The sequence below is a fragment of the Pipistrellus kuhlii genome, unplaced genomic scaffold (genome assembly GCF_014108245.1).
Source record: "Pipistrellus kuhlii isolate mPipKuh1 unplaced genomic scaffold, mPipKuh1.p scaffold_m20_p_13, whole genome shotgun sequence".
Lineage (NCBI taxonomy): Eukaryota > Metazoa > Chordata > Mammalia > Chiroptera > Vespertilionidae > Pipistrellus > Pipistrellus kuhlii.
Genome location: NW_023425438.1, coordinates 25,933,427 through 25,959,513, shown reverse-complemented (window position 1 = coordinate 25,959,513; position 26,087 = coordinate 25,933,427). Strand labels below are relative to the sequence as shown.

Here is a 26,087-nt window from a genome sequence, read left to right as displayed (position 1 = left end):
TTCAGACAGTATTTGGTAATGTCTCCCATCCTGGACTCCATCCATACAGTTTCCCTTGCTAGAAGCTACCAGTGTTACCATTTTCTTGTATAGTTTCTTAGAGGTTCTATACATATGTAAAAAAAATATATATGTATAGGCATATAAGTATATGGCATATAAGTAGCATGCCATAAACTTCTGTGCCTTGCTTTTTTAATTTTAATTTAGGCTTTAAAATGATTATAGAATAAATTGAAAAGTCTTATAAAGAACACCCGGGACTAGAAATACAGTAGGAGTTTGTTGTGGTGGAGATTCTAATTTGAAAATCATTAAATGATATTTTTAGCTGCAAGACAGCCTTTGCTCAGAGCATAGAATAGAACTGACTGAGCCTTGTCGAATTGTCCACATTAATTTATTCAGCCAGTTATACTTGGGTGAGTGATGCTATGGGTTAGTCACTATCTTTGGTTTTTTAAAAGTCCATTTAAACATTTCATTCAAGGAATGACATGATCCAAAATAGTAACATCAATCTGAGGAATTGAGGGATGGGATACTAGTTGAGAGATCACTGCATAGTCTAAGCAAGAGATAATGTTGGGTCAGGTTAGAAGTGATGGCAGTGAAGATGGAAAGGGATGGATGGATTTGAAACATGTATTGGAGATAGAATTGACAGGGCAGACTGCTGGATTAGGTGTTTGGTGATGAGGAAGAAGGAAGATTCGGTAAAGAGGAAGATGAAGCAATTAGAAAAAGTAGAGAATCAGGAAAATGTCTTCACACCAAGGAAGAACAGAATTTTGGTAAGGGAAGGACAGTCATTCATTCAACAAATGGCTGTTCCATATCCTGCAAGAGAAAGATTGCAAATATTCTAGGTTTTGGTTAGTAGAATGCCCTCTGAGATGAAGGTTTGGATGAAAATGATCATATATTTATTGTACCTAGCTCTTAACTGGAAAAACAAAACAATAAAATTAGGGGTTTAGCCTGAGAGTTATTGTAGGGAATGGACTAGTGAGTATATAAGGGAGAATGAGATTTTTATAATTTTGAATGACAGCATGAATTTGTAATGAGTATTCTTCACTCTGTACTTTGAGTTATAGATCAGTTGCATGACTAGAGAATGTGAATGATTAGCTTTAAAGGATTGGGTGAGGCGATAGGTAGAGTTGTGTTCTGGGTGGTGGTTTGTGGTGGGACCAAGGAGGAATCTGGGAATCAGATGGAGACAGGTTTTTCTTATCTATGTGTTTAGGGAGATGCCTAGATAAACAGTGCCACCGGGGAGAAGCTTGGGAAGCAAAGTTGTTAAGAATTTTATGGGGGTTTTTAGAATTTAATCACATTTATCATGTGGCATATAAATAGAAATGTGGGTTTAATTTCTAGTTGTGTTATTTTGAGCAAATTTTCCCTGAATCTCATCTTTTAAATAGAGATATTACCTGCATTGTAGAATAGCTGTGAATTAATGTATGAAAAGTGCTTCAGCACAGTACCTGACACATAAATTCAGTGAGAGAACTATATTCATAATAATCTTACAGTAAGGCCAATGCTGTGTGCCACACAAATGAGCAAAAAACATATCACAAAACACAATGGTGAAAAGCAGACCTTACTATGAAAAATTGAACTTGGCTCTATCTATGCTTTTTAGATAGGCTGACACTTCTCATTCTGTTTTATATATTCTGTGCCAACTCTCTGCTCACATAAGAGCTTTTACACTAACCCATGGAATAAATAAATCTAAAGAGTGCTTCTTCCCAATAATTTTTTCATGCAACAACAATGTAGAGGGGGAACAGGAGGAAGAATGGGGTTTGTCACCCTTTTGAGTAGATACATAGAGCTGAAAGGTGACTACTCTGATGGCACTTCCCTATCCTCAGTTTATCAACTAGAGATACACTTGGGTCAGGTTCTCAAATTTGACTTATCCAAAGAATTACCTCAGATCCTAGTTAAAAATAAGGATTCTTGGGCTTCGCTCCAGATCTGCCCCCAAAGAAGGCATTTCCCAAAGTCAATCCTTTTTGCATTGAAAGGATTCTGAATATAAATCCCATTTAGTTTCAGGGATTTTGACTAGCTTATGGGGAAAAGTTTCCATTAGGAATTGGAAGGAAAGAACAAAACAAAACAAAAAAAAATGATATGATTCAGTTTCAGGTAACCTTAATTCAGACTTTGCTGCTTACCTGGACTTTCTCTAAGAAGATAGATTAGAACCAAAATTGAAAAGGCTTTGGTGCCTGGAATAAGGGTTTCGGATTTCATTTTTTCCAAAATGGAATGCATAGTTTGAAGCACTAGAATTTGAGAAGAAAACCCATTTTCAGAAATTATTTTGCTAAATATTTAATATAAAGTTACATGGTCAAGAGTCAAAAACATACAGTTTTCTGAGAGAAGAGTAATATTTCCATGAAAAGCGTTCTTTATCTATTATGAATTATTGTAGCCTACCTGTGTAAATAACTGTTTACAGGTATTTTTCAATTTAAACTAAACTGTAACCCTAACAAAAGAAATAAGTGTCTTAAAAATGGTTGGTAACAAAAAATGCAAGTGAACAAGGTAATAATTAAACTGACATTTATACTCTTAATGTATTGTTCAGTCAAAAAGAAACAGTGATAACATAGATCTTACAAGAAGTTACCCCTCCCAAAAGTTCAAAATTATTAAAAAGGTGATGTTAAATACAGATTTGTGTCTGTTGTCATTTGTGAGTATACTGAGTCTTAAATGTATACTGAATCTTAAGATGTTAATGGTATAGAGAAATTATAATTCAAACATTTAAAAGTATTATTTATTTTATCTTTATGTAAACCTTTCTATTTCTATTTTAAAAGTATTGCTATATTAATATTTTGTTCCTGTATATAACCTAAGTAATTTGAGCACAGGTAAAAAATTTTTGGAGACCCCTGTTCATGAAGCTGTTTTGAAGAGGGATCTGAGACAACTCAGGGACTGAGTAAACTACATAGACCCTGAGCAGTTGTCTTAGTACTTTAACCTAACTAGCGCAGTTTTTATCTTTTTTTTAACATGGAGATTTTTAGTACATTTTGTTTGTAAAAGGAGTTTAAAAAAAAACAACTGGGTTTGTTTAAAAAAAAAAAAAATTCCAAAACCTCTCCTGTAGATGGAGGAGCCACTGAGAGTTTTTAAATAAAATTTTATAATCCGGTGGCAAATTTCCCTTCCAAGAATTTCCCTTCTTCCCTTCCTAGGCAGAAGCTAGAAAACTGATTTTCACCTGTTCTTTTTACCTGATCACACAGCAGAATAGGTAGTCACCTGAGGCCTGGGTTAATTAAAGCATATTTTTTAATTTATTGGTTAGGACTACCAAAATATTGAAAAGTTTTTATTTTGAAGACTTTGCCTTTTTTAATATGGGACTCACAATTTTATATTTTTTAGTAGGAGGTCATATGAACAATTATTAAATAAGGTGTTTTTGTAGATTATATTTTTGCTAATTAGGGTATAAATTCAAATATTTATATTTTGAAAATCACAGTTTTAGCCATATTAAACTTTCATTATGTATCCTAAAAGAATTTTTGTTTTATTTGAGTGTTGCAGTGATTTTAGTGTTTAAACATGTATCTATGTTTTAGTTTAAACCCAGACCTTAGTTTTTAATAAAGACAACTGGCTTAAGAGAAAAATAAACTTGTAGGTGGTTAGTGAGTGGAACAGCTGACTTTCTGGAAACAATAGAAAGTAGATGATTAGAATATCTACTTACAGTTTAGCCAAGAATGGCTAGACTTTCCATTAAACATTATCTTGGTAACATGAGCTAGAGCCTGCTAATCTGTTTCGGTCTTTTTTTGTTTTACAATATTGCTCAATGTCGTTTTAGTGTCAAAGCTACTATTTCATTGCCAGTATATCACTAAAGTTTCAATTGGTAACAAAATAGAGTTATATGATTTCAGTTGAGTGTACATAATTCCACTTATGGGACGGTATTTGTCATTGCTGTGCTGTTTCCTGTCTTTTTTATTGTCTTTTTTATACTTTGTTTCTTTTTAAGTGTGATGATCTAGAAGTTTTTGTTTTTAAACAGGATACGTTAATCGTTTGGTCAGAAGCTGAAAACTATGATCTGGCTCTAAGTTTTCAGGAAAAAGCTGGCTGTGATGAGATCTGGGAGAAAATTTGTCAGGTAAGGGTCTTTGAATAATATTTAACTTAACATTTATATGCCTTCTTGAATTTTTTTTTTTTTACCTAAAAGATGCATATTATAATGTGGAGAGGTAATATCTTCATTGAGATTTTGGTAATATAGAAATTTCTTTTATATTTTACAGCAAAATTTTTTACTTAATTTTTTTAGTTATAATTTTATTACTTCAGATTTTAATGCCCTGTAAAATGTCAAGATCTTTCTACAACAAACAAAAAATTAAATGTTTATGTTCTAAAGCTTTAAGATTTTATATATTTCATCACCCATTTGCCTAATGTTCATGAATACTATGTACCACACACTAATGATCGAAAGTGCTCATGGTTTCGGCTTGTGAAGAACTTACATGATATAGGATAAGTGGTAACTCTCAGATAATTGAAATTTTTTAAAATAAAGTTTTTATTTTAAAAGATTCAGATTTACAGAAAATATGAGCAGAAAGTAGAGTTTCTATGTACTCCCCTCCCTGACATCACCACCCCGGTTCTCCTGTTATTAGCATCTTACATTAGTATGATACACTTGTCACAATCAATGAACTAAGCATTTATTATTGTTCATTATTATTATTCATATACCATTATTAGCGAAAGCCCATTCTTTATTCAGATATCCTCAGTTTAAAATCCAGTATCCTTTTCCTGTTCCAGGATCCCATTCAGGATTCCACATTACACTTATTTCTTTTTTTCTTTTTTATTGAATTTATTTATTAGGGTGACGTCTGTTACTAAAATTATGTAGGTTTTTAGGTGTACAATTCTATAATACATCATTGATATATTGTGTGTCTACCATCCCAAGTCGGGTTCCTTCCATTACCGTTTAACCCCCTTCTACTTGCCTCCACTTCCCCTCATTCCTCTTTCTTTCTGGTAATCACCATACTGTTGTCTATGTCTATGAATTTTTTATTGGTTTGTCTTTTTGGTTTTTTTGCTTGATCCCCCTTCACCCTTTTCACCCAGCCTCAGCAGCACTTATCCCTTCTGACAGCTGTTAAGTCTGTTTCCATTTTGTTTGTTTATTTTTGTTCAATTATATTCTGATTATAAAAGAAATCATTTGGTATTTTTCTTTCTCTAATGGACTCATTTCACTAGCACAATGCCCTTCAGGTCTATTCATGCTATCAAAAAGGATAATATTTTCATCTTTTTTACTGCCAATTAGTGTGCCATTGCATAAATGTATCACAGCTTTTTAATCCACTCATCCACTGATGGACGCTTGGGCTGCTTCCAAATCTTGACTATAATAAATAATGCTGCAGTGAACATAAGGATGCATATATTCTTTCAAATTAGTGTTCAGGTTTCTTCGGATTTAATCCCAGAAGTAGAATCGCTGGGTCATAAAGCAGCTCTATTTTTTATATTTTGAGGTAACTCCATATGCTTTCCACAGTGGCTGCACCCACATTACATATAATAGTTTTGTCTCCTTAGGGCAATGTTTGCTGTGAACTGTCACTGGAATTTGAAATTAATCATAACATTCATTTTAGCTACCATCCTCTATAATAAAAGCCTAATATGCTAAGTGTCCAGTCATCTGGTCCGCTCTTCAACCAATCAAAGCATAATATGCTAAGGCTTCTCATCTGCTCACTGTGATGTGCACTGACCATCAGGGAGCAGATGCTCCAACCGGTAGGTTAGCTTGCTGCTGGGATCTGGCTGATCAGGACTTAGCAAGTCTAACTGGACACACCCTGGAGCCCTCCTGCGCCTACCCCCAGCCAATCTCCAGCATTCCTCCCTGGCCTGCACCCTCTTGCAATCCAGAACACTTTGGAGGATGTTAGAGAGCCAATTTCGGCCTGAAGGTGGAACAAGCTATGATGCACACTGACAACCAGGGGGCAGACTCGGCAGAAGCTGCCCCCTAGTAGTCACTGCGCTCCCACAGAGGGAGTGCCATTCAGCCAGAAACTGGGCTCAGGGCTGGCAAGTGCAGCAGCAGGAACACTAAAGATGTCCGACTGACAGCTAAGGCATCACCTGCGAGCCCAGGCCAGGCTGAGGGGGACCCCACCCCGTGAACAGATTTTGTGCTCTGGGCCTCTACTTTCCTATAAAGTGTTAGCCGACTGTGATAGCCCACTTAGTCTCTTTTGACTGTTATCATTTTCATTAATGTCAGATTTTCTCTCTAGCGATTCTTATCACTGAAGGTTTTTGGTAGTTTATGCATCTGACTGCAGTCATTTTTCCCCCTAGGTCTTCCCAGTAATAGTGCTACACAGTGTAATGAAGTGGCCAAAGAAAGAGTGTGAATCTTCTGATTCTCTTATTTGACGTATGCTTAAAATCACTAGACTTTTCTTAACTAGGAGTAGATAGTTTATTTTTACTTAAGTTCAATGGTCAGTAATATGATTTGCAAAAATTTGAATGCATTTATATTTTAAGGTAACCAGCTATATTTGGATATTTTCAGGTTCAAGGTAAAGATCCATCAGTGGAAGTCACACAGGACCTCATTGATGAATCTGAAGAAGAACGATTTGAAGAAATGCCTGAAACTAGTCATCTGATTGACCTGCCCACATGTGAACTCAATAAACTTGAAGAGATTGCTGACTTAGTTACCTCAGTTCTCTCCTCACCCATCCGTAGGGAAAAGCTGGCTCTGGCCTTGGAAAATGAAGGCTATATTAAAAAACTACTGCAGCTCTTCCAAGCTTGTGAGAACCTAGAAAACACTGAAGGCTTACACCATTTGTATGAAATTATTAGAGGAATCTTATTTCTAAATAAGGCAACTCTGTTTGAGGTAATGTTTTCTGATGAGTGTATCATGGACGTCGTGGGATGCCTTGAATACGACCCTTCTCTGGCTCAGCCAAAAAGACATAGAGAATTCCTGACAAAAACTGCAAAGTTTAAGGAAGTTATACCAATAACAGACTCTGAACTAAGGCAAAAAATACATCAAACTTACAGGGTACAGTATATTCAGGACATCATTTTGCCAACGCCATCTGTTTTTGAAGAGAATTTTCTTTCTACTCTTACATCTTTTATTTTCTTCAACAAAGTTGAGATAGTCAGCATGTTGCAGGTAAGTAAACTAAGGTGTTCATCATAATTTTGTTTTCAGGTGTTTAGTTTCAGTAATAGTTCAACCTGCTCTTCATTCCTTTGATTTTATCTCATGGCTTTCTGAAGGAGAATCTTAATGTGACCTTTTTATATTTTTAAGTGTCCTATGATGTAGCTGGGTTTTTTTTAACTTTTTTCTTCTTCTTAAAAATTGTGGTAGAATATACATGACATAAAATTCACCATTTTAACCATTATGTGTACAATTCTTAACATTAAGTACCTCTGTCCATTTTCAGAACTTTTTCATCATTCCAAACAGGAGCAGCTATTTTTAAATCATCTTTTATTCCATTTTGTGAGACTTAGTTATTATTGGGATATGTAGAAGTATGAGTGTTTAAAACTGCCCAAATAATTACAAAGTGCAGCCAGGATTGAAAAATATTCATTTTCAGGAAATGATGATTAGATTATTTTCTATGTGAGGTTGATTTTATTCTGTCTCCTTGAGTTGAAAATTAGGATTTTTACACCATACTTATCATGTTAATCTTTTATATCCTAACAATGTAATAAACAGGATTTTGAAGAGTTTTCTTCACTTGTGATAGTATGCTATATGCACAGTTTCCTATATAATTCTCGTTATTTCCCTATGAGTCACTAAGTTTATTGAGCAACACCTATATACTTTGTGTAGTGGTTCTCAAATATGGCCCGTGGACTATTCAGGATCCCTGAAGCCCTTTTAGACAGGTCTCTGAGGTTTTCCTTTTTCCAGCTTCATGTTAGTGTAAGGCTCTATTTTCTTCATTATATTTTAACCAAAACAATAACATCTCAGCAGGCAGAATGCTGAAGAAGATATATGTGAATCGAGCTGTCCTCTGTTAAGGCAAACATGAAAAGATTTGCAAAAATGTAAAACAGCCATTCTTTCTAAGTTTTTAAATTTTGGGGCCATATAGTTTGTTCTCATAAAAATAATATTTATATAAACATAATAGCTTTTAAATGAGTTAATATTTTTAAATATCTCAGTTTTAAGTATGGAATTGATAAACATGACCCACATAGTAAAAACTCTTTTGGCCCCTCAGTAATTTTTAAGAGTTTAGGAGTGTCCCGAGACCAAAGACAATCTCTGGCTTAGTATTTAGTAATGAGATTCCATTTTATGATACTTCCAACCATTATTCACCTTTCTATTATTGTTACTTTACCTTTCATGTAACATTTACTTCTCCAGATCATTTTTTCACTGAGCAGTTTTTTGTTATTCAGCAGTAATAAGTGTAAGGGAAGTTAGACTTACACATTACGCTTCATTTACAATACATGGGACCTGCCTTTTTTTTTTCCAAAGGGGAAGAGACAGAAAGAGATAGAGATAGAGATAGAAACATCAATGATGAGAGAGAATCACTGATCGGCTGGCTGCCTCCTGCATGCTCCCTACTTGGATTCAAGCCCAAAACCCTGACATGTACCCTTAATAGGAATCGAACCCAAGATCCTTCAGTCCTCAGGCCAGTGGTCCATCTACTGAGCCAAACCAGCGAGGGCTATGGAACTAATTTTGAAAAATCATACTGTACAATTCAGGATGCCATTTCATTTCCTGATAGAAAAAAAGTCAGGAAGTAGATTCACAGTCAATATAGCTGATGTAAAGGACCCAGTGACAGAAGCTGAAGTGTATCTTTCAAATGATTGCTTTTAACTTCAGAGCATTGATTACCAAAACCAGTGTTTTAAAAAGAAATTATGCAAACTAATTTGTAAATATTTATAACATTTTATATGTCATTTTATATATTTTGTCACAGGTTTATTTGTGAAGGCTATAATTATATAAATCAAATGTAGCTTTAAAAAGGAAAGTTACTTATTTCTGTTCCATGAGACGTATTTGCTAAAATAGCCAGATACTGGAAACTACCTATTGTTTAGGGCAGTGGTTGGCAAACTCATTTGTCAACAGAGCCAAATATCAACAGTACAATGATTGACATTTCTTTTGAGAGCCAAATTTTTTAAAGTTAAACTTCTTCTAACGCCACTTCTTCAAGATAAACTCACCCAGGCTTTGGTATTTTGTGGAAGAGCCACACTCAAGGGGCCAAAGAGCCGCGTGTGGCTCGCAGGCCACAGTTTGCCAGCCACGGGTTTAGGGCTTACCACTTGATTATCTCTTATGTATCAGCCATGATGCAGAATTCTATTTTCAACAGTATGTGAGAAGAAGGTAATTAAGCTTATGGCCATTGGCCTCTTAAAGGCTATTTCTTAAGCCCACCTCTGAGATTTCCATGTAAAAATTTTGTGACCTGGTAGTAGGAATTTCCAAATAACCCTTTTTGTGGTGTACATATCTATAGCTTCTTAAATGTGTATTAACCTGCTATTATATAAGTTATATAAGGCAAGTTAACATAAGAATTTTAGCTAACTGGACCAAAATGAGGTAGTGTAACAGAGCCAAATATCAACAGTACAATGATTGAAATTTCTTTTTTTTTTTTAATCTTTATTGTTCAGTTTATTACAGGTGTTCCTTTTTCCCCCTTCTTCCGCATAGCTCCCCTCCACCTGATTCCCAACTTCACCCCATGCCCTTACCCCCGCCCCTGTCTTCATCCATAGGTGTAAGATTTTTGTCCAATCTCTTCCCTCACCCCTCAGACTCCCTTCCCCCTGAGAATTGTTAGTCCAATCCCTTTCTATGTCCCTGATTCTATTATGTTTACCAGTCCATTTTGTTCTTCAGATTTTTTATTCACTTGATTTTTAGATTCATTTGTTGGTAGGTATGTATTTTATGTCTTTTTGTTGTTTATAATTTTTACCTTTAATTTTCTTCTTCTTCTTCCTCTCCTTAAAGAATACCCTCAGCATTTCATGTAATCCTGGTTTGGTGTTGCTGAACTCCTTTAACTTTTTCTTGTCTGTGAAGCTCTTTATCTGACCTTCAAATCTGAATGATAGCTTTGCTGGGTAGAGTAATCTTGGTTGTAGGTTCTTGTTGTTCAAAATATTCAAAATATTCATTTTGAATATTTCTTGCCACTCCCTTCTGGCTTGCATAGTTTCTGTTGAGAAATCAGCTGACAGTCATATGGGTACTCCCTTATAGGTAACTAGCTGTTTTTCTCTTGCTGCTTGTAAGATTCTTTGTCTTTTGCCCTTGGCATTTTAATTATGATCTTTCTTGGTGTGTTCCTCTTTGGATTCCTCTTGTTTGGGGTTCTGTATGCTTCCTGAACTTGTAAGTCTATTTCTTTTACCAGGTAGGGAAAGTTTTGTCATTATTTCTTCCATTAAGCCTTCAATATCCTGCTCGCTCCTCTCTGGCACCCCAAAAATCCGGATGTTGGTATGCTTTAAGCAGTCCTGGAGGCTCCTTACACTATCTTCACATTTTTGGATTCTTCTTTCTTTCTGCTTCTCTGGTTGGGTGATTTTTTCTTCCTTATATTCCAGATCTTTGGTTTGATTCTTGGGGTATGTTGATCTATAGTTGAGTTTCTGTATATTCTTTATTTCAGAGATTGTATGCTTAATTTCTGACTGATCCTTTTCCATTTTTTTAGTATTCTCTTTAAGGTCCTTGAAGGTCTCATCAAGCTTCTTGGATTTCTCATCAAGTTTCTCAAAGGTTTTTAGATTCTTGAATAATCTTATAAATGTGATTCTGAATTCTGTGTCATCCAGTAGTTTACTTTCCTCCATCTCTCCCATTCGTGTCTCCTCCCTGTGTTGATGGAGTGACTTTGTGTATTAGTGACCTATCAGCTTCCCCAGTCACCTGGGGTGGTTGCTTTTGATATATCCCTTTGTGGGCTGAGTGCAAAGTCTTGGTATAATTACTAAGCCTTGTTTGCTGTTGGTACTCTGGGAGGAATTGACCTCCAGGCCAATTGTCTGTGAGGACCCGCTCTGTCTATAAAGGAAGAACTGCTGCGCTGAAGACACTGTTTGTCTCAGTGGGGCTTTGGTGCTCACTGAGTCCGTCTCCGGAATGTGTCACTTTTGGGTGTGAGTGGTTGAAATTGACCACTAGGAACACTGGCTTCTGGAACTCCAATGGGATTCAGTTCAAGAGCTAACTACAGTTTTCTCTTTTTTGCTTGGGTCTTGGCGGGAGTTTTTTGTTTGTTTGTTTTGTGTGTGTGTGTGTGTGTGTGTGTGTTTTGCTGGAGCTGCAGTTTATATATGGTTAAGCTGCCTCAATACAGGCCATTCATATGTAAAAGTAGCTTTGTGGTGCCTGGGCTGGTCTGTAGAATCTGCGCCTGGGGCAGGGCCTGGGGGTGGGACGGGGCCTCAGGACGTCACTAGGTTGGGGCGTGGCTAAAGCAATGGCTGTCCCAGCCCTGTGCTTCCAAGTCCCCGCTTCCCTGCCATCCATTGCAGTATACAGTGATTGCTGTGTGCACCTCTGCAAAAGTTACCCTCACTTAGGCCCCGATGGCCCAGCTTCTCCCATAGGCGTCTGGGTCCCCCATGTGACCCCAGAAACTGGATTTCAAAGTGATAGGGAGCTTGTTTCCTTTCGGGTTGGAAAGAAAAGCCTTGCGGCGCTCCAAGTAGCCCACCACCAGCCCAATTCGCCACCAGCCCGATTCGAGTGCCTCGGTACCTAGGCTCCTCGGCTTTTCAGTGCTTGCGCTCCCCTCTTTCAGCCAGCCTTCCCGTGGTTTTGGATGATGGATGTCCTTTGTATTAGTTTTAATTTTTTTAAATTGTTGTGCGAGCGGCACCTACGCCGCCATCTTGGTCTTTCTCTAGAATGTGAAATTTCTTTTGAGAGCCAATTTTTTTAAACTTAAACTTCTTCTAACGCCACTTCTTCAAAATAGACTTACCCAGGCTGTGGTATTTTGTGGAAGAGCCACATTCAAGGAGCCAAAGAGCTGCATGTGGCTCACAAACCACGGTTTGCTGACCACGGTCCTAGACTAAAGTTATTTAACTGAAATTATTTAGTGTGATCATTGGTTCCTAGTATGTACTCTAATACATGTTGAGATTTTCTTTAGCATGATAGAAGCATAATATTTTAGTTCACCTGAACCTTTCTAGTTCAAAACCTCTTGTGCCCAAAATTCAGAAATACACTCTAAAATGTCTTCAAATTAAATTCCTAAAAGCCAAAAAAGTGAGGTTATTTCCACACAGACAGCTACAGATTAAGATCCTTTTTAGAATAAGTTGTAGGACAGCTCTTTCAAATGTTGACATTTTAACATGTTACATGTAATTTCACTATTACATAGATAAGAGTTGAGCTAAGAACAAATCCAATAAAATCAGAGATTCATTCTTTTTGACATACTTTTGCCTATATCAAGATTTCAGCACTGAAAGAAATTTTTAACCTTTCATTCCAATTACTAATTAGATATGTAAAATCTTTCAACACCTTTTCAAAAACAACTGATGATAAACGTGTGGCTCTTCATTTTGTTTTAGAAGTTTTTGGCCTCAAGTATAGGATTTAACATATTAAATGTAACGTATTAGATTTTTCCCATTCATGTGTGTGTGTGTGTGTGTGTGTGTGTGTGTGTGTGGCTTTGATTTGTTTCAAACATTGAAATATTTGAGTCCTATCTGTAGTAGTACATTTTATTGGGTGGGAATGACAAAAATCTCATTATGCAAGAGACTTGGATTCTAAATCTATCTCTGTTGCTAGTTATCCACAGGTAAATCCACTCTGTAACTCAGTCTTATGAAGTTTAAAATTGGACTAGGTTTGTCAGTTTATAATGTTTTTTAATGTCCATAAATGAGTGAGGCCATGTGGTATTTCTCTTTTATTGACTGGCTTATTTCACTCAGCATAATGTTCTCTAGTTCTATCCAGGTTGCTGCAAATGATGAGAATTCCTTCTTTTTTATGGCAGCATAGTATTCCATTGTGTAGATGTACCATAGTTTTTTGATCCAATCATCTGCTGACGGGCACCTAGGCTATTTCCAGATTCTAGCTATTGTACATTATAACATTGTACATTTGTACATTAAAAACATATGTACATTAAAAACATTATAAACTGACAAACCAAAAGATAGATATAAAGACAGTAAAGCAACAAGCAGACTGTAAAATTACACCAGGGAGAGTAGGGAGATCTGGGGGAGATAAGAGATCAACCGAAGGACTTGTATACATGCATATAAGTACAACTAATGGACACAAAACTCTGGGGAGGGAGGGTATGGGGGGGGGGGGCAATGTTAAAATATATACACAGATAATAATTTAATAAATAAAAAATTTTTAAAATTAAAAAATAAAATAAAAACAACAGCAAAAAAAAAATTGGACTAAGTAATCTCTTAAAGCCTGATCTAATTCTAAAAACAGAATATGTGTTTGAATGAAAAACAGTTATGATAGTATTTTCATTTAGTTGTAGCCTTACAAGTAAGACTCTACACCAGCCATTTCAACCTTTTTCCTCTCAATAGTATGAAAGGCAGTTATTGTAGTGTTTTGATGTTTAATGGTATACTTGGAGACAACAGAACATGTAAGATTAGACTCTATACCAGTGATTTTCAACCTCTTTCATCTCATGTTACTTGTAAACTAATTACTAAAATTCTGCAGCACATACACACAAAAGAAGTTTTAATCTGCTATGGGTTAAAGATCTTCAAACTTGTTTGAATTATGTTTAAATTAAGAATAAATAGACCCCAAAAGGGAGCTAAAAGGCCCTTAAGTCAAAGTAAATGAGTGTTTATGCATGACTTCTAGAATATTTTTGTTTTCCAAAAGAGTTCTTTATCGTTGACATTTCTAGTTACACGAAATATTAATGTATATATAACTAATAGTGAATGGTGTAGTCAAGTTTTTAAAATTAAAACATAATTTGTATATATCATATAAATGAGTAAAATTTATACTTTTAATATTTCATAGTAATTAATGTTAATTTTAAAATTAATATTTTTTCTCATGTAGGAAGATGAGAAGTTTTTGTCTGAAGTTTTTGCACAATTAACAGATGAGGCTACAGATGATGATAAACGGCGTGAATTGGTAATTTATTCTTGAAATTCAAACCCTTAAAGAGCACTTACTCTTTTGGCATGCAGGCTTTTGATACTGAATTTGTTAAGAGAAAATTTTTTATAACTATAGTATGAGATAAAATATATGTACTTAAATTATACTATAAATAGTTGTTCTCACACTTTTTGTTTTATATATTTTAGAAATTTCTTAGGATATTTTGTTGTGGGTTCCCCTCTCCGTGAGAGAAACTGTGTCCCTTACAAATTCCAAAATCAGATATGTGGTTTATGTTAGGACAGAACTACAAACTCATCCATTTTCTTGGTTATAGATACTCAGAGTATAGGGATGCTTTTCTTTTTAAACAAGTGACAAGAGGACTGCTTCTTAAGTAGATGAATAATAAATAGTTGCTTCTTGGAAATTTTTTTCTTATGAATGTGTTTATAATAACTTTTTTGAGATAAAAACAATGCCTTGGGGAAAGAAAATAGTGATTGCTGTTTACCAGCAGTTCGTTAATTTTTCAAACATTATAATGAGGTACATGGGTTTTAAGAAGTAATGAAGGATTGCTGACTTAAAATCAGCCAAGTCACTTTTGGTGTAGTTATTTATTAATAGCCTAGTTAGTTTTTTTATTTAAGAAATCAGTCCTTTAGACTAGGGAATCTGTAATGTCCTTTCCAATTCTTAAAACTTAATACTTTTGAGGCTCCCTGGAAACCCAGCCACTGGGTTTCTGTGAAAATGTTTGCTCTAATTCAAAATATTCGCCTTACTTGGCATTTTTACACCTTAGTCACGAATAGAGAATAACATATAAGTATATACATTCCTCAGACTCCACATATAACCTTTGTACACCATAATGTTTTTTTTTTAAAGAGGTAATTGTTCAAAGCAAGGTTTACTTTTAATGGGCTGCTGACTTCTAATGTGTCCTATGTAGGTTCTGAGGATCAGAATACCTTAAAAAGATAATCTTTGAGAAGGGTGTGTTGATCACATTACCACATTACTGTGTGCCTTAAGTTTACTTTTGTGTGTATTCAAAGTTTCACTGTACTTTCTAACATTACAGGTTAATTTTTTCAAGGAGTTTTGTGCATTTTCTCAGACATTACAACCTCAAAACAGGGATGCATTTTTCAAAACTTTGGCAAAGCTGGGCATTCTTCCTGCTCTTGAAATTGTAATGGTAATTATACATATTTTTTTCTTCATGTTTTTGAAATTGAGATTTGTAAAAGATTTATATTATGGATGGAAAGTACTTATTATAGTAATGCATATTGAATTTTATAATTTAAATTATGCTTCTCTTGATAGTGAATTATATGAGTGTTTTCAATCTTCAGATTTTTATTAACTTAAATTTATAATATTACTATGTAATTACTTGCATATAATATGACTTCAGGTGAATAAAAATCCCATATAAGACTTTCTCTTCTGTAACCATATTAATTATGTTTCATAGAAACAAATAAAATGTCTTTCCTTTTTAGACCACTGAGTAGAGTGAGGGCAGACTGAATCAAAGGTGCTCATGTTGCAATATGGGGTTAGGGCAGTGGTTCTGATACTTTTGCTTATTAGTTTTATCCATTACTATTTATTACATGAAAAATTAAAACAGAGTTTTTTAAGTGTTAATTTATTTTAAAATAATAACAACCCAATTATATGTTAACATAAATAACTTTAAAAAAAAATTTCCAAAACAAAATATATTCAGTGAAAAGAATGGCATTTTTTCATGTTTTTTTAAACATTTTTCAAAAATTTACTCACTCATTTGTGGATAATAAAGAGCATTATAAACTGATGAACCAAAAGATAGATATAGAGACAGTATATCAACAAGTAGACTGTCAAATTACAGCGGGGAGGGGAGGAAGATCTGGGGGAGATAATAGATTAACCGAAGGACTTTTATACATGCATATAAGTACAACCAATGGACACAAAACTCTGGGGAGGGAGGGGATGTGTGGGAGGGAGGGAGGGGGGCAAAAAAAAAAAAAAAAAAGTGATCCTTAGTACCATCCCATACTCTGGACATACAGTACAATCTGGCTTACAATGAATTCTCACTAGCCATAACTTTCCGTGAGAAAGTATAGTGGATAGGGAGATTCTCTCTAGTTATTCTGCATTTCTTTTTCTTTTAAAGAATTGATAAATTTGTATACCTCTAGTATTTTCTATGAATTATTTTAGTTTTACTCTTTGTTTTAGAGAAATAACTGAATTTTTCAAATTCAATAATTTGAAATGGGATCTTGATAGATATGTTTCAAATTGTTTATATCTGGATCTAAAAATAAAGTTTGTGTTAGTCAGAAAAAAAAAAAATTACTTACTGATTTGAGGGGGGATGGAGGAGATGAGAGAGAGAAACATCGATACATTGTTCCAGTTATTTATGTAGTCATTAGTTGATTCTTGCATGTGCCTTGACCAGCAATCAAACCCACAATCTTGGCATATCCAGATGAGCTACCTGGTCGTGGCCTGTTTCATATTTTTTACCAATATCTTTAATGTCTGGCTTATTTTAAAAAAAAGAGTCTCATAGTAACTTCAGCATTTAATTTGTTGTGCTACCACAGGTTGTATAGCCTCTTGAAAACCCGATACTTGTGATAGACTGAGAGTGAAGAGGCTATTAATACCCTAGTATTATTTATTATTATGAAAATAACTAGCAGCCTGCGCACAAATCCATGTGCCAGTAGCTCTCTGCGGGGCCTTGCCGCTCCACACCCGCTGTCCAGAGGCCCATCTGCAGCTGGGCACGGAACACTTGCCTTGTTGCCACGGTATCAGAGCAAGCATTCCACCAGACTACTCACACTGCCGGCTCTCAGCAGCTGCCCCCCTGGGACTGGGGGACTGTGGGGCTGAGAGGACTGGGTGCTGCCATCTTGTGGCTATGGATGCCGCCATCTTTGTGATGGAGTGACAGTTAATTTGCATATTAGGGATTACTTTTAATGGGCTGCTAGGATTAGAGGGGATTTTATTCTCAAGCACTTCCTGAAAAGAGTCTTAGACTCCTTGTAGGGATTCACTGTACCACATTTTGAGAGTTACTGAGTCATAGAATGTTTTCAGAATCTCTTGAAGATTTTGTAACTTAAATCATGTATTCTTCACATGTTGAAAGAGGACAAGCATTCATAATCATTACCTTAGAAAATTAGGTTGTGGAAAAGAGTAAATATACCCAAAGTGTTTGCAAAAGCATTCTCTAATAGGAAAATCATAATTGAGAAATCAGTTACTAAATTGTAAAGTAACTGGCAAATCCAGGATCAAAGACAGATTCTACAAGGTTTTAAAGACTTAACTAGGAGACATCATTCACATTTTTGCATATAATTAAATCAATAATTCTTCCCTCTCCACCTCCCCCAAAAAACCCAACCTTTTGTTACAGTGTTGCTTTATAATCCTGTGCTGATACTTAACTTTCAATTCTCTGAGTATGTATTTTGTGGTGGAAAAAAACTGGCAGAAACTAGTCATTGAGCTATCTAAAACTTTTTTAATATTTGTAAAAGGATAGACAGGTTAGGTATTTTGATTCCAGTACTATTAAATCTAAAAAGTTGGAAGTATACATAGATTTGGGAAAAAGGAAAATCCAGCATAATATTTGTTACAGTCTCTAAGTAATCTATTTTCCTTTCATCAGGGCATGGATGATTTGCAAGTCAGATCAGCTGCTACAGATATATTTTCTTATCTAGTAGAGTTTAGTCCATCCATGGTCCGAGAGTTTGTAATGCAAGAAGCTCAGCAGAGTGACGATGTAAGTAATAATGTTTTGGTTCTATGTGAATTACCTATAGAATAATGTTTGAAAACTATTGAGAGAAAATGATGGTCATTATTTTAATCTTTTATGAAGCAAAATAATAAATTTATAATCATCTATGACTATTATTCTCATGCACTTCCTGAAAAGAGTCTTAGACTCCTTGTAGGGATTCGCTGTACCACATTTGTGCCAACTGATTTGCATTGTATTCAATTGGCAATTGGATTTACTGTTTTTAAAAAAAGCATATTCAAATTAGTATTTAGATTGAAATAAATGATTGTCATAGAATCAAATTCTTACATGCTAGTCTTAAAAAAATTTTCAAGTACTAATGAAATATAATTTCAAGCTTCATAGGTCAGGCACTTACTGAGTATAACTAGTAAGTTACTTTCATTATATTCAAATGTGTATTTTCCTTTTAGTGTGGATGAATGTTTAATAATAAGACCAATGTTGTGTTTTCCCACTACAGAAATATTTACACTTTTCCTTTAAACTGTTTTTAAGACAATATGATGTAATATTAAGTACTCTTTCTTATATTAGTGTTAAGTAGAAAAAAAACTAAAATATAGTTATGTCCCTTCATTTTTTAAATATATATTTTTACTGGTTTCAAAAAGGAAGAGAGATAGGGAGATACTGAGATAGAAATATCAATGATGAGAGAGAATCATTGATCAGCTGCCTCCTGTATTCCCCCCACTGGGGATTGAGCCTGCAACCTGGGCATGTGCCCTGACCCAGAATCGAACCTTGACCTCCTGGTTCATGGGTGGATACTCAACCATGTAGACCAGGCTAATAATCTCCCTTCTTAATGGTTTTGAATCCCGGTATTAATTTGATCCTTATATGTATTATTGAATTAAACTGCAGTTGTTCTATATGTTTTGTGCTTAATCTCTTAACTTGGATTTTTATGTCTGTCTTTCATAGATATTTCCAGTGTTTTTTTTAAAGCAATTTTATTTATAATCTGTTTGGGCTAATGGTATAGTTTAGGCAGTAGAAAAGAAATAAAAGACATATTTTGTGTTAAGTATTTTAAGGTATTTTGGTTTTTTTCCCTACTAATGCTAATCTGACTTTTAAAGAAATAAATATCTAGTTTATCTCACTGTTGCTATCTCAGTGCCATCCTTTACAAAAGGTAATACTTTGAAGTTAATGCTCAGTATTACATCCTTAGTGATGAGTACGATTAAAGGTATTTATTATAAAATCTCTCAGGCCATGAGAAGAATAAGCAACTAATTCTAAGAATTCTTATTTAAATATATATTTTTTATTGATTTTTTTACAGAGAGGAAGGGAGAGAGATAGAGAGCTAGAAACGTCAATGAGAGAGAAATATCGACCAGCTGCCTCTTGCACACCCCCTACCGGGGACGTGCCTGCAACCAATGTACATGCCCTTGACCGGAATCGAACCCGGGACCTTTTCAGTCCACAGACCGACGCTCTACCACTGAGCCAAACCGGCTTCGGCTAATTCTAAGAATTCTCAACTTTCTGTTTTTATTAGAACCATTTTATTCTATGGCTTTTTTTTTTTTTTAATAATTTTTCATTACGATTTGCATTCAGTATTATTTTGTATTAGTTTCAGGTGTGCAATATAGTGGCTAGACAATTATGTACTTCCCAAGGTGTTCCCCCAATATTTTCAGTACTCACCTGGTATAGTTATTACAATATCATTTTTTAAATATGTTTTTATTGCTTTTAGATAAAGAGGAAGGGAGAGGGAGAGAGAGAGAAACATCTAGGAGAGAGACATCTATCAGCTGCCTCCTGCATATCTCCTACTGTGAATGGAGCAGCAACCTGGGCATGTGTCCTGCCTGGAAATCGAACCCAAGACTTCCTGGTCCATGGGACGATGCTCAATCCACTGAGCCATACCAGCAGGGCAACAATATTATTGACTATATTCCCTATGCTGTACTTGACTATTTTGTAACTAGCAATTTGTACTTCTTAATCCCTTCACCTTTTTCACCCAGTCTCCCAACTACCCTCTGGCAACCATCAGTCCATTTTCTCTATGAGTTTGTTTAAATTTTGTTTGTTCATTTATTTTGTAGAACTATTTTCTTGTTTACATTTAATTGATGCATGAGACTTAGAGAAGCCCTTACTGATTTTTTAAAATATATTTTACTGATTTTTTTTTTTGATTTTTTTTTTTTAGAGAGGAAGGGAAAGGGATAGAGAGTTAGAAACATTGATCAGCTGCCTCCTGCACACCCCCCACTGGGGATGTACCCACAACCAAGATACATGCCTTTGACCAGAATCAAACCTGGGACCCTTCAGTCTGCAGGCCGATGCTCCATCCACTGAGCCAAACCAGTTAGGGCTGTTACAAATTTTTAACTATAAAAGGTCTCTTTCTCAATTTTTTTTCCTTCTAATCATAGTCTTTAAGGCCTTTCATTTCCCTGAATTTTATGATATCTAGTAATTTTATAATTTAAAAATCTTGTTGCCTCAAAATAATTCTTATCACACAAGAGTATAAATTATATATATATTCCCCTCCCTCCTCTCAAAAGTAAAGGAGCCTACATGCTGAATTCTATATTGGGTTGGCTGCAACCTTTAAAAAGAAAGAAGAAATAAGTTACTTGTACATTCAGTGGAGTGTTGATATTTTGATGTTCTTTTAAATGCACAGCATTCAAACTCAAGTTCTTCCTGATATGATGGAGCAGATTTGTTTTTAGGATCACAATATTAACATATGTGTTTGAGACACTAGGAAATAATAACATTTTTTATTGTAGTCATTTCTGTCCAAGCTGTAAGGGTGGATTTAGCAGTAACTGCTGTCTTCTCTTTGTTATGCCACAGATTTCACATTTTTATGCTAATGGCCTTTGAAACATCCAGTAAAACTTATTTTAGAATCTGACTGAATAAGTAATACAGCTATTACTGAACTGCTTATTTTGGCAAGTATTTTCAGTGTATTTCTCACTTAGGAATAAATTCATGTTAATTTTTTTTAGATATGACAATAGCATTGGGATTTTTTTATTTATTTAAGTATAGTTGTTGGGTTTCTTTTTAAGATTCCTTATTTTTATTTTTTAAAGGATTCAAAATTATATATATGGAATTTGCTTCAAAATAATTTTGGAGGGTGAAATTTGCCATAATAAAAACTTTTTAAAAATATATAAATTAATCTCCATGAGTTGGTTGACTGTTCAGTATTTTGTATTGAACATATCACATTTTATTTCCTAAAATTGCATCAGTTTTTTTTTAACCTTTTATTCAGAAGTAATTTTAAATTTGTACCAAAGTGATAATAGTACAAAGAACTCCCATATACATTTCCCTCAGACCCCCTAGTTATTAACATTTTGTCTCCTATTTATCATTCTTTTTCTTTGCTCATATTTATATATACACATTTACATATATAATTATTTTTGTCTGAACCATTGAAGAATAAGGTACAAAAATGATGGCATGATATCCCTTTATCCCTGTTTACTTTATTGTCTATCTACTAAAAACTCTGCATACATAACCACACTATAATGATCAAAATCAGGCATTTAACATTTTTACTTTACTTAACTGCAGCCCTAATTTCAGATTTTGCCAGTTGTACCACTAATATCCTTTTAGCCTAGACAAAAAAAAGTTTCTGGTCTAGTGTTCAACAATTTGGATTTGTCCTGATTCACTTTAGGTCTTTGTTTCAGGAATAGTACAGAACTAACATTTTGTTCAGTGCATCATATCAAGAAAATCCCCCAATTTTACAAAGAATTTTAGTTCTGTTTTGTCTGTAGGCTGTTTTGCTATTCCACAAATGTGAGGAGTTGGACCATTAAGTTCTTGTAATTTGAGAAACTATTGTTTCTTTTACCAACATGTGAGAATAGAATGAAAGAACTATTGGTTCTGTAATATGTGTAGCCTTCATTCAAGTTGCTGCAGAGTAAATTTCATATGCATGAATTTTTAAAAATTACATTTATATATATATTTTTTTAAAATGGAAATGTTTCCACAACATCCATCAGTTATTTTTATTCTACTTCAGAATATTCTTCTTGCCCTTGCCATTCTTTCTTCTCTTACTTAATATATATAGCTAATGTTCTCTTGGTCTTAATATAAAGTGTCAGTGAAAAATAACTTTGTCATGATTGCCACTGGGCTGATAACTGTCTAAAGTGTTTGCTTCTAAGAATAGTATAAGGTTGGGGTGTAATGAAATGGGAGTATCATTTCTCTAAAATTTGATTTAGAAATAACTAAAACATTGAAATATCTCCTAGAACTATAGTTACTCACTGAAATGTTATTTAGGTAAGGAATGTGCAAACTTTTTCTGCAATATCCTGAAGGTAACTAAGACTTGTTGGGTCTTATGGTCTGTCAAAACTATTTAACCCTGCCACTATAGTAAGAACTGTCCATAGACAGTTTGAAAATGAGAAGGCTTGGCTATATTTCAATAAATGTACAAAATAATCAATTAGCCAGGTAGTTTTGTAGTTCGCTAAACATTTCAGCTAAATGATGCTGCCATTTACAGACTGGTTCTCATTTGAAAGTTATAATTGCAGAAGCTACTATGGTGGTATATATTTAAAAAAGTAAAACAAAAAGAGATCATAGGGATAAACAGTCATTAATGGAAAAGAAGTTTAGGGGTCATTTTAAGACTATACATTTAAAAGAGTGTTCTCGCCAAAACCGGTTTGGCTCAATGGATAGAGCGTCAGCCTGCAGACTGAAAGGTCCCGGGTTCGATTCCAGTCAAGGGCACGTACCTTAGTTGCGGGCACATCCCCAGTAATGGGTGTGCAAGAGGCAACTGATCGATGATTTTCTCTCATTGATGTTTCTAACTCTCCCTCTCTCTTCCTCTCTGTAAAAAAATCAATAAAAACATATTTAAAAGTGTTCTCTAAAATAGATATTGATGCCCCAGCATTGCAATAAATTCATTGCACTTACTCTGTAATGGTATGTATGTATGTATGTATGTATGTATTTTCCTTACCTGAGGACATATATATTTTTTATTTTTGGAGAAAGAAACATTGATATGAGAGAGAAACATCAGTGTGAGAGAAAAACATTGATCAGCTGTCTCCTATACACATCCCCACTGAGGACTGAACCCAAACCTTGATGTATACCTTGAACAGAAATTGAACCCACAGTCTTTTGGTGTACAGAACTGGCTACAGCTAAATGAGCTCCCCAAACATGACTGTAAATTTTTAGATTAAATTATCATTTGACATCGGAAGGAATTTTCTGGTAGTTTGTCTTATCATCTTCATTATATTGTTGGATAAGCAGATTAAGGAAAATTGGATTTGTGCTTGTGTTTTACTGTCAGTAAAGAACTCTAGTAGACGATTAGCATTGCTAGCTTGGAATTTTGACAGAGTGGTCTCAACTTCGGTGATCGTCTGTTCCAGTTCCCTTGTTATGCCATTAGAGAAACAGGCCTATAAGAGTTAATAGGGCCACTTGGATAGCTGGTTATTGGCAGTACTGCATTTAGAGGCTTGGTCTTTTGATTTAGCTATTTATTCAGTTCACCAGGCTTACTCTATTGTGTTAATTAAGAAATGAAACATGCCTTACAGAATCCAGGTGAGAGGTTATAGCACCTTGGTAGAACATAGAAATGAGAAAAGATGCATTGAAGGGGTAATAACAGTTTCATTTTACCCATGTCCTTCCTTCCCCAAGACAACACAGAACAATGCTGAGAAAGATCCCCTAGACCACATGTGTCAAACACAAGGCCTGCGGGCCAAATCCGTCCCGCCAGGCCTTGCAATGTGGCCCGCACCGCGCTGTCATCACTGCACTCTGCTGCGTTTCCATCACAATGACAGTTTATGACTGTTCAGTAAACCATTCGGCCCGCGATTTAGGCTGGATTTTAGATTTTGGCCCCTTCTCTGATTGAGTTCGACACCCCTACGAATTCCCCCTGAGGAAAAGAAAAAAAGAAAAGTGAGGGTCTGACATCCCCAGCCTTTCAGGGTGCTACCAAGAGAATCACTTTTTTCATGCCTCAGCCGGAACACTGAGGGAATCATCTCACAATAGCTCAGAACAAAGACCTCTGCACAGGTCTCAATAGGTCTTAGCACCCCAGTAACAGTACCCACCTGCTGGCCCAGCCAGAACCTCTGGCCAGGCTGACTGGTGAAGGGCTTTCTTTGCCAAAGCTAGTCTGTAAAGACTATGCAAGCTATCTGCTTCTTAAGATGTGCAGACACCAATGCAAAACTACAAAGATCATGGAGAATCAGGGGAATTTGACACCACCAAAGAAACAAACGGAGAACTACAGCATACGGGATATAATCAGTAATATTATAATTACGTACCGTGCCAGATGCATACTAGAATTATTGGGGTTATCACTTTGTAAATTATATGAGTGTCTAACCACTATGCTGCGCACCTGAAACTCTTATAAAATAATATTAAATGTCAACTATAATTGAAAAGTGACATTTAAAGAATTAAAGATAAATACAAAAGTAAATTTGGGGGGAAATGGAGAACTTTGAACTACCTAACAAGGAATTTCAAAATAATTATCTTAAAGAAGCAGCTCAGTGAACTACAAGAAGACAATTAGATAACGTATTTTTCGGACCATAAGACGCACCGGACCATAAGACGCACCAGTCTTTAGAGAAGGGAAATGAAGAAAAAAAGATTCTGAAACAAATAGTGTCCTAAAATATTTTATGTGCATTAAAACCCAACATCACAGTCATAAACACATGTAATCAACCCTGTAAACAGCAGCATTTAGAACCATTTTAGAGCCGGGCAAGCACATAGAGACCACACAGAGCCGGGCAAGTAAAAAAACTTTTTTTTTAAAGTATATGTGTAGGCTATATTTGGACCATAAGACGCAGGGAGGGAAAAAGTGCGTCTTATGGTCCGAAAAATACGGTAACTAAATGAAATCAAGAAAACAATAAACACATAAACAAAATGAATTCAACAAAGAGATAGAAATTATAGAAAAGAACCAAAGGAAATCCTGGAACTGGAAAATACAATGACTGAACTGAAAAAGATCATTAAATAGTTTCTTCAGCAGACTCGATCAAGCAATAGGAAAAAAAATCAGAGAACTTGAGAATAAAAAATTTTTAAAAATGAAGAAAGCCTATGTGAATTAATGGAACACCATAAAGTAAAACTATACGGGATAGGCAAAAGTAGGTTTACAGTTGTAATATAAATAATACAATTAAAAGTAATTTTGTTTCATAATTCCTCTTTGAAGAAATTTCATTCTGTCTCTGTTGCCATGATATAATTTATTTACTAGTGATCAAATTTGGAAACATGGTAGAGGGTAGGGTTCTAATATTTTTTAAAGTATATTGTTCACTGATTTCAGAGAGAAAGGGAAAAGGAGAGAGAAACATCAGTGATGAGAGAGAATTATTGATTGCCTCCTGTACCCCCTTTTGGGGATCAAGCTTGAAACCCCCTGCATGTGCCCTGACCTGGAATTTAACCAGTGACCTAGTTCATGTGTCAATGCTCAACCACTGAGTCACACCAGTCGGGCTAGGGTTCCAATTTTAAGAAGTTGCTATGACATGGTTTTGTTGGTTCTTTATTGCATTGAGTTTATAAATAAACAATTCACAGGAATATATTATTTTTGGCTAAAAGTATATAGTTTGGACAGGGCTAGCAAAACAAAATAGTAACAAAGACTGCTTTATACTGAAGTTTTCCAGAATTCTCCCAATATAAGACATTTGATTCATTCCATGCAGTTCCCTTATTTCATCTTCTTCAGTTACTACCGTTCTTCCCCCAATAATAAACATTTTTTAAATCCACCAAGTTGATGTCAGAACTTTTTGACACGATCAGTTTGTATCATAATTTAATGTT

At 35.1% G+C, this 26,087-nt stretch overlaps 1 protein-coding gene across 6 annotated transcripts in view; it reads left to right on the top strand.

The window, feature by feature from the left end:
* PPP4R3B (protein phosphatase 4 regulatory subunit 3B) overlaps positions 1–26,087 on the top strand; it is a 53,111-nt gene that overhangs the window by 5,973 nt on the left and 21,051 nt on the right. For 4 of the 6 annotated variants that reach the window (XM_036435365.2, XM_036435364.2, XM_036435362.2 and 1 more), the window contains exons 3-7: positions 4,094–4,192; positions 6,665–7,288; positions 14,255–14,332; positions 15,393–15,509; positions 18,015–18,131. In XM_036435365.2, the coding sequence (XP_036291258.1) occupies positions 4,094–4,192; positions 6,665–7,288; positions 14,255–14,332; positions 15,393–15,509; positions 18,015–18,131 (1,035 nt within the window). The remainder of the gene's footprint in view (positions 1–4,093; positions 4,193–6,664; positions 7,289–14,254; positions 14,333–15,392; positions 15,510–18,014; positions 18,132–26,087) is intronic. The other 2 variants (XM_036435363.2, XM_045580755.1) reach the window with 2 other exon arrangements.